The following is a 9671-nucleotide window of genomic DNA, read 5'->3' as shown; positions in this document are numbered from 1 at the left end:
TGGTCGGTGTAGCCTGTGAGCATTCCGGTTTATTATACAAGAGGCCTAACCATGTTCAACACTCTAAGATGGCCTCTTTGAGTACTGTGGACACTCCACATGGGCAAAATTCAGAAAGACAATTCAGGAGTTCCATGGCACTAATGTGAACCTCAGAAAAAAAAGTTCGTGAGATCCTGTCGTCACAAGTCTGGGTTCATGGGTTCTCTTCTTGGGATGTAATTTCAAAGCGCCTGAAGGCTAACCTTGTGTTCTAGTCTGGAGTGAGGGAAGGAGGTAGGAAACATTTGAGAAGATAGAGTCTGAAGGAACCTGGCATCCTACCGACTGGATGAGGAGCTGATGTACACAAAACACACGCAGGCTAAGTAGCAACGGGAGAATGACTCAGGTCGGCAAGTAGTAAAGAGAGAGTTGTGAATAGGAACATCACAGTTGGGAAAACTCATAGGAAGGTGTTTAACAGATACAACGCTTGCAGGCCAAATACATTTATCTGGTGGCTGCCGTTTTGTCACGAATTCAGACATTTTAAGTCCGTCCGTAGGAAAATTGCCCTGTCTTATGGTCCGTTAGGATCACCAACGTAGTTATATTTTAAGAATGTTGAAAATGTCACGAATAGATGGAGTTAGAGAGAATTATTTATTTTCAGCTTATTTATTTTGTCATCATCGATTGCCCAGTGGGGTCGCAGAACAGGTTTACATTTACCTTCAATTAGTATTTGTGGTAGGCGATTGGGGGCCTTTATAATAGTGGGTTTACTTGGGTCGATAATAGTTTGGGGTAGCCCTTCCAGCAGAGTCTTCCCATCACTATAGATGGTTGGGTAAAATTTTGGCCCATTCCTCCCCTGAGACAGAGCTGGTTGTGAATCGAGTCAGGTTTGTAAGGCTCCTTGTTGCTCCGCGCCACATGGCTTTTTTCAGTTCTGGCCTCACAACATTGCTCTATCCGGGATTGGAAGGGCAGGGCTTTGTTGATGGCCACTCCAGATACGGGTTGACGTTTTGGTTGTCCTTAGCCATTTTGCCACAAGGCCGATTTCATTACGTTTGGAAGAGTGTCGGTTGGGGGTCAGTTCTGTCGCATCTTGGAAGACCCATTTGCGACCAAAGCTTTTGAGCTTCCTGACTGCATGTTTTGAGTATGTTGCTTCAAAATATCCCCATGAATTTTCCTACCTGCATGATGCCATCTATTTGTAAGGTACACCAAGTCCCTCCTGCAGCAAAGCACCTCCACAAATGACTGCTGGCACCGGTATCAACGTCGCCGTGCTTCACGGTTGGGATGGTGTTCTTCGGCGCTTGCCAAGCGTCCCCCTTTTTCCTTCAAACGGGAACGATGGTCATTATGGCCAAAACAGTTTCTAATTTTGTTTCATCAGACAGGAGGACATTTGACTTCTCAATAAAAAGTTCGATCTTTGTCCCCAGTGAAGGTTCTTCCAAACCGTAGTCTGGAGCTTTGTTTTGTCGGTTTTGGATGAAGGTGCTTCTTCCTTGCTGAGCGGCGAGCCTTTCAGGTTATGGTCCGATTAGGACTGCGTTTTAACTGTGGATATAGATGTATACTATGTTAGTCGTGCATCGTATTCCCTCCAGCGATCTTCAAAGGATCCTTTGCTGTTTGTTCTAGGGGATTGATTTGCACTTTTTCATCGCAACCAAAATGTGTTACTTCGTTCATGTTGGTTTGGGTCTCTAGGATGACGCAAAACACGTCTCCTTCCTGGGAGGCAGTAAGACGGCTTTGGCGTGGTCCCATGGTGTTTTATACTGTAGTGGTACCCTACGTTTGTACAGATGAAAGGCGTGGTAAACCGTCTCAGGCGTTTGGCAGGGATAATTACTCCCAGAATGAAACCAGACTTGTGCGAGGTTTATCAATTTTTTGTTCATTTCAGAGGTCTTCGGGACTTGATAATTCTTTTGATTTTTCCCCATGCTGTCTCAAGCAAAGAGGCACTGAGTTTGAAGGTAGGCCTTGAAATACATCCACAGGTACACCACCAATTGACACAAATTATGTCAACTATCAGAAGCTTCTAAAGCCATGACATCATTTTCTGGAATTTTCCAAGCTGTTTAAAGGCACAGTCAACTTAGTGTATGTAAACTTCTGACCCACTGGAARTGTGATACAGTGAATTATACGTGAAATAATCTGTCTGTAAACAATTGTTGGAAAAATMACTTGTGTRWRGCARGAAGTAGATGTCCTAAKCYACTTGCCAAAACTATGGTTTGTTAACAAGAAATGTGTGGAGTMGTTGAAAAACGAGTTTTAATYACTCCAACCTAAGTGTATGTAAACTTCTGACTTCAACTGTAGCTAGATGTGTATTGAGCGTCCTGTCTCTCTCTCTAGACATGCCCTGGACATCAGGGAGCACTATGAGAGGAAGTTGGAGAGAGCTAACAACCTCTACATGGAGCTGAGTGCCATCATGCTACAGCTGGAGGTRCGCGAGAAGGAGCTCATCAAGTACGTATGGAACCTGTATCACTACATCCATGAGGTAAAAGAGTCAATGGAGACGTTCCATTGACCAGACTGGAACACATTCAACAAATCTGATCTAACTCGGTGGATATCCGTCATGATATATTGTAAGAGTAACAATGTGTTTACTAAAGTCCGATGGCTGTTTTAGCTGCAGAACATGTACAGGTTGTCCCTTTTCAGGGAAGAAGTGACTGCTAAATGCTAACTCTGGTTCTCTGGTCAGAACCAGAAGGTCGAGAAAAACAGGGACTAGAGAAAACACCAACGCCATCTTGACACAGAGGAGTTCTCGATTTTCCTCATAGTTCCTCTCAGCAGATAATGGGGGAGAGAAGCACAGCTTTTGGTCCTGGGACAGAACGGCCCCCACTCCGACATCSGAGGCATCGACCTCCACCACAAACTGACTGGACTGGTCCGGATGGATTAAGACGGGGTCCTAGTGAATCGAAGTTTGAGGTTCAAGAACACCCYGTCAGCTGCTGTGAATGGAACCTTGGGAGAGGTGAGTGCTGACGGGGGGTGCTGTAACCCCGGATGAAGCAGCGGTAGAAATGAGCAAATCCCAGGAAACATTGCAGCTGCACTTTGGATGTTGGTTGAGGCCAATTTTCCACCGCTCTCACCTTGTCTGGATCCATCCGTATATGCCTTGCAGTGACGACGTATCCTAGGAAGGAGATGGTGGAGCGATGGAATTCACACTTCTCCGCTTTAATGAAAAGGCTGGTTCGTCCAGGAGAGCGCTGACAAGGACTGTCGGATGTGTTCTTGAGCTGGGAACGGAAAAAGATGAAGGATTGTCAAACAGCAAACCGGTTCAGCATTGTCCGGGAGCAGCTCCTAGAACACAGCTGGGGCGCTTGCTACTCCGAATGGCATAGTGCCGTTAACCCGTCGTGTTAAACTTCTGTATGGATGAGATCCGGGTTAACGGTGATCGAGACTTTTGACACAGCCAGTACAAGTGCAGGGCGCCAAATTTCAAACAACAAGAATCTCTTTTAAAAATCCTCGGAATTCAAATTCCTCGAACATACAAGTATTTACACCATTTTAAAGATAAAGTTTGTGTAAAATTCCAGCCACCGTTCCGAGTTTCAAAAAGGCTTTACGACCGAAAGCACACCAAACGATTATGTTAGGTCAGTACCTAGTCACAGAAAAACCACAGCCATCTTTTCAGCAAAAAGGAGGAGTCGCACAAAAAGCAGAAATAGAGAAAAATTAATCACACTTTTGATGATGCTTCAAATCAGATGACCACTCATAGGACTTCAATGGTTAAAACAATACTATGTATGTTTTGTTCGGATAAAGTTCATATTTAATCCAAAGATATCTTAGTTTAGCATTGCGCATTATGTTTCAGTTATGTTTTGCCTCCAAAACATCAGTGATTTTTGCAGAGAGCCACATAAATTTACAGAAATAGCTCATAATAAACATTGATAAAAGATTACAAGTATTAGAACATTAGAACTTAGATAAACTTTTCCTTAATGCGAGACTGCTGTGTCAGAGATTTTCAAAAAGAACTTTACGGAAAAGCACACCATGCTTAATCTGAGTACAGCACTTAAGCCAAACAAGCCATGACAGATATTCCACCATGTTGTGAGTCAACAGAAGCCAAGAAATAGCATTGATTAAATATTCACTTAACCTTTGATGATCTTCATCAGAATGCAACTTCCCAGGAATCCAAGTTCCACAACTAAAATGTTGTTTTTGTTTCGATAACGTCCAGTAAATTTATGTCCAAGATACCCTCCTTTTTTGTTCATAGTTAGTACATAAATCCAAATGCGCAGGCACTAGTCCAGGACGAAAGGTCAAATAAATCCATTACAGGTTTCGTAGAAAAACCATTCAAACGATGTTATAGAATCAATCTTTAGGATACGTTGTTTAACGATAAATCTTCAATAATGTTTTCAAACTGGAAGATTCTTTGTGTTTCAGAAATCGATGATACGCCAGGTCGTTCTCAGCGGTGAGCGGCGGCGTGTCAGCTCAATGGGCCAGACACCTGACTCAAAGAGCTCTCCCCCTCTCATTCTTCCACTGATAGAAAGCATCAAAAAAAGGCTTCTAAAGACTGTTGGAACATCTAGTGGAAGCCTTAGGAAGTGCAATATGACCCCAAAGACACTGTATATTGGATAAGCAAACCTACAAACCTCAGATTTCCCACTTCCTTGTTGGATTTTTTTCTCAGGTGTTTGTCTWACATATGAGTCCTGTTATACTCACAGACATCATTCAAACAGTTTTAGAAACTTCAGAGTGTTTTCTATCCAAATCTACTAATAATATGCATATCTTAGCTTCTGGGACTGAGTAGCAGGCAGTTTACTCTGGGCACCTTATTCATCCAAGCTACTCAATACTGCCCCCAGCCATAAGAAGTTAAAGGCTGTCTTCCACTCGTCTCCTTCCCGTATCCGAACCAGATGTTAAGCTTTCCGAAGCTCCAACTTTGAGGAGATGGTCGCTCCCTGAAGAGGTTCGAAAGCCGAGGATGATGAGTGGTAGAGGGTAAAGATGTTTAACCGTGATGTCATTAAGGCCCCATTAGTCGATACACGGGCACAGGGTTTTGTCCTTCTCCACAAAGAAGAACCCTGCCCGGCTGGAGAGGCAGATGGATGAACACTTCCTGCAGCGAGAGAGTCCTCAATGTACTCCATTGTGTTGGTCTCCGGACCCGACAGGGAGTAAAGCTGACCCCAAAGTGGTGGAGTGCCCTGGAGAAGGTCAATGGCGCAGTCAGAGGTTCGATGCGGAGGGAGAGATGTAGCACGGGCCTTGTTGAAGACCTCCCGTAGGTCCATGTACTCCGCAGGAATGGCGGAGAGATCCGAGGATCTCGCAGGAAAACGTCCCGGGGCAGGCTGTGCCGACTTAAGGCAATGCGCATGGCAGAACGGGCTCCAACCCACGACAGAACCAGTAGCCCAGTCAGTCAGGGGATTGTGCTTATGGAGCCATGAATACCCCAAAACCACGAGTACATGGGGAGATTCTATGAGCAGGAACCGCATACACTCACTGTGATTTTGTGATACTCGTCGGTTGATAGGAACCTATTGCGGGTGACTCTGCCATCCAGCGCTCTGACGTCTATGGGATTGGAGAGGGGTTGAGTGGAGATACCCAGCTCCGACACCAGGTAGCGTCGATAAAGCTCTCGTCGGCCCCAGAGTCAATGAACACCAAAAGAGATTTGGCCTGGTCTCCCCACAACAGGGTGGCATGGAGTGGGGTACGAGTAATGGGAGATTGGAAACCCCTGTACGGCTCACCAGAGTACTCATACCTACTGATGAGACTGGTCTTTTTAATGGACAGGRGGTAATATAATGTCCTGTAGTCCCGCAATACAGACAGCTCCTGGTGTTCAGTCTGTGTAAACGTTCGTCTGGAGACAAGCTAGGCCTTCCCAGTAGCTTGTGTTCTGGAGAAGGCTAGTCAACCGCCCTCTGTGATTCCCGTGGGCACTCGGGTGACATCGGATTCTCTCGGTAAGGTGGACGTCGGGAACTTCCGTGATTCCTCGGAGGCGAGGTTGGAGTAGTGGATGAGTGAGTGTGACCAGGAACAGACCTCTCCCTCCTACGTTCCTGTAGCCGGCCTTCGATCCATAAGGTCATGGTGATGAGGGAGTCGAGGTCCATGGGAAAGTTCCCTGGCAGCGAGCTCGTCTTTAACCTCCTCCGATAATCCGTGAAGGAACGTGTCGAAAAGAGATTCCGTGTTCCAGCGGCCAACATGCGAAAATCTACCGCATAGTCTGCCACACTGCGGGAGTTTTGACGCAGTCGGTGTAGCTTCCAAGCAGCCTTTCTCCCGGACAACGGAGAATCYAACACCACAAACTCCTCCAGACTGAGGCAAATGGTGGATTGTTGCTCCCACACCAATGTTGCCCAGGCGAGAGCCCTCCCGGTCATCAGCGTTATAAGATACGCTATTTTCGAGCGATCTTCAAGCGATCTGAGGGAAACAAAGAAGGCTGCAGCTCAAAGATGAGGGAGCACTGGGAGAGAAACGCTCGGCAGGTTCCTGAATCCAGCGTAGTGCTCTGGAGGAGGTAGGCGTGGTTCTCGGAAAGCCGGGATAGGCTGGGGAGAAGCGCCGCTGGTAGCAGGGTTACTGAGTGTCTAGGGGGTTACCTTAGAGGCTTGCTGCCTAGTAGAATTTCCGCGGAATTACTCCTGCAATGCATGAAAGCGCGGGCGTGGCGTTCTTCCGAGTTCTGGAATCCTTCCATAAGGTTTTGAAGTAACTCCTGTCTTCCAATAGTGGCTCCTTGYGGGGAGACAGCTGGTCTGAGTCTGCTGGGTCGGTCATGGCCAGTTTATACTAACACGACTCAGGATATGACCCAGATGCAGACACAGGAGACGGAAGGTTCAATGCACAGAGTAGTTTATTGAACCACAGGAGGCAGGCAAAGGACAGGTCGAGGACAGGCAAAGGACAGGTCGAGGACAGGCAAAGGACAGGTCGAGGACAGGCAGAGGACAGGTCGAGGACAGGCAGAGGAACAGGCAGAGGTTCGTAACAGGTCAGAGTTAGATTGGTAGGATGTAAGGCTGGCTTCGGGGTCAGGGCAGGCAGAAATGGTATGGACAGGGTCGGGGTCAGGGCAGGCAGAATGGTATGACAGGCTAGGTCAGGGTCGGGAGGCAGAATGGTATGAAGGCTGGCTCAGGTCAGGGCAGGCAGAATGGTATGGCAGGAAGGCTGGGTCGGGAGGCAGAATGGTATGGAAGCTGTCGGGGTCAGGGCAGGCAGAATGGTATGAAAGGCTGGCTCGGGTCAGGCAGGCAGAATGGTATGCAGGAAGCTCGGGTCAGGGCAGGCAGAATGGTATGACAGTGGTCGGGTCAGGGCAGGCAGAATGGTATGACAGGCCTGGTCAGGGTCAGGGCAAGGCAGAATGGTATACGGTGGCTCGGGGTCAGGGCAGGCAGAATGGTATGACAGGGAGGCTCGGGGTCAGGGCAGCAGAATGGTATGACAGGAAGGCTCGGGGTCAGGGCAGGCAGAATGGTATGGAGCTGGCTCAGGGTCAGGGCAGCAAGAATGGTATGGAAGGTAGGCTGGGGTCAGGGCAGGCAGAATGGTATGGCAGGAAGGCTCGGGGTCAGGGAGGCAGAAATGGTATGGAGGAAGGCTCGGGGTACAGGCAGGCAGAATGGTATGACAGGCTGGGTCGGGGTCAGGGTCAGGCAGAATGGTATGGCAGGCTGGCTCAGGGTCAGGGCAGGCAAATGGTATGCAGGTGGCTCGGGGTCAGGCAGCAGAATGTATAGGGGCTCAGGGTCAGGGCAGGCAGAATGTATGGAGCTGGCTCAGGGTCAGGGCAGGCAGAATGGTTGACAGGCCAAGAACTGGGAGGGAGCTAGAAAAAGGAAAACTAGAGAACATGGAGTTCGGAGAAACACTCTGTGGCTTGCGAGACAAGACGAACTAGCAACAGACAAACAGAAAACGCAGGTATAAAACCATGGGGAGATGGGAGACACCTGGTGGGGGGTGGAGACAAAGCCACAAAGACAGGGGAAACAGATCAGGGTGTGACAATGTGTTGGGGTTGACATCCATTCAAGCATTATACTTCAATTTTTACCTCAACATATTATGAAATACACATAAAAGTATTCTAAATATAGGCACATTTTTCTGGGGGGCAATAAGGAGACATGGGATCTTTCCCTCACGGCCCACACATTTACAATTCCATTCTTTTGGTCGAGTTGATTTACCTCTTTACCGCATCTATGTAAGATTTTAATTTGACCAGATTCTCACAGCAGGAATATAATCCTGCAGCAATTGGAAATGTGCATTTTTGTGTGGATTATAATGAATGTACATTTTTGTAACGGTTGTTAATTTTTTTATGAGGCCAAATCAACTATACATTTTTTAATTGGAAATTTCAAACTTAAGACGCCTTTTTAAACCTCGAATACATTACAAGTTTGCATTTCCTGCTTAGCAGCACATTTCCTTGCACAACGGGATCAAAATAAGATCCTACATCTGTACTACACCATCATACTACTGTTATAGAGTCAAAATGGAGTCCATACTAGCCAAACAATTATAATATGAATCAAAATAATACACCCTAGATTGTCTAAACTCTCTCATAGACACTAGCAATATGGACCCTACATTATACTGTACTACTGTTATAGGAAGAACAGGAGGGCGATATGCACAAGTTACGTCATCAGTCTGCCACACTGCAGCTGGAAACACTTGATTTGTTCTATTTTACTGAAACATAAKCAATATTCGTTAAATATTAACGCGGTTCGCTTTTAACTGCTAGGAACGCTATTTCTTGTCCCGGAATCCCGCTTAACAGACAGGTTGAAGCCTGCTTGACACAGCCTCTAAGCTGCTAGCCATCATGCTAACAAAGTTGGTACCAGATTAGTTTTGCAATGGAGCCTCTTTGTCTGGAGAAATAAATGAACGGTTCCAGCTCTGTAGGAGCTGTATAAATTACACTTTGTTTCGGGACAAACCGGATCACTCAGTTCCAATGCAGACATTGTTTACTTGCTGGGGATTATAGGCTTGAGGTGACTTCCTTGATCACGCAGGTCGCCAGCCTAAGTAAGAAACTGGGGAAAARGCAGAGTGGAATGTTTACCTTTTCTACGCCGGTGGCTAGACGGCGTTCGCGCTTGTTGGATGCATCTCTGCCTTGTCGTTTGTCATTATCCGACTGGCCGGTATTACCCATCTGATAGCGGAGTCGAAGCAGTCTACACTCCCAACGAGAGGCCCGGAGCGGATACAAACAACGAATAGTTTTGCCGCCCTGGAGCCTGATCTTCCTGCATCTTCGTCACTGGGAGTACCTGTGTCTGCGGCCACAGTGCCTACTCCTACGGTTTCGGTTGGAGTGACGTCGGCAAACCCTCTCATCCCTGCTCTGTGCTTCTCTTCCTCTTCTTCTCTTCTCAACTGTCGGAGGTCTGCACCGCGCGGGGCAACGGGCTCAAGTTATAGTCCCTCCTCGCTCTCTCGCACCTAAAGGCTCTCCCGAATCTCTGTGAAATCGTGGGAGTGGGGGTTGAGATTTCTCGTCCTTCTCGGTCAGCCATGGTTTTGGGCAGTTCATGGTA

The 9671-nt window shown here is 47.2% G+C and overlaps 1 protein-coding gene across 1 annotated transcript in view; it reads left to right on the top strand.

Moving 5' to 3' along the window:
* Positions 1-2344: 2344 nt before the first annotated feature.
* The window catches only part of si:ch211-45c16.2 (mitogen-activated protein kinase kinase kinase 13), a 19187-nt gene continuing 11860 nt past the window's right edge, over positions 2345-9671 (top strand). The window contains exon 1 of the mRNA XM_024140086.2: positions 2345-2493. Coding sequence (XP_023995854.2) covers positions 2345-2493 — 149 coding nt within the window. The remainder of the gene's footprint in view (positions 2494-9671) is intronic.

This window comes from Salvelinus sp. IW2-2015, unplaced genomic scaffold, assembly GCF_002910315.2.
Source record: "Salvelinus sp. IW2-2015 unplaced genomic scaffold, ASM291031v2 Un_scaffold2005, whole genome shotgun sequence".
Lineage (NCBI taxonomy): Eukaryota > Metazoa > Chordata > Actinopteri > Salmoniformes > Salmonidae > Salvelinus > Salvelinus sp. IW2-2015.
Note: the sequence above shows the minus strand (reverse complement) of the source record. Positions and strands in the feature narration are given on the sequence as shown.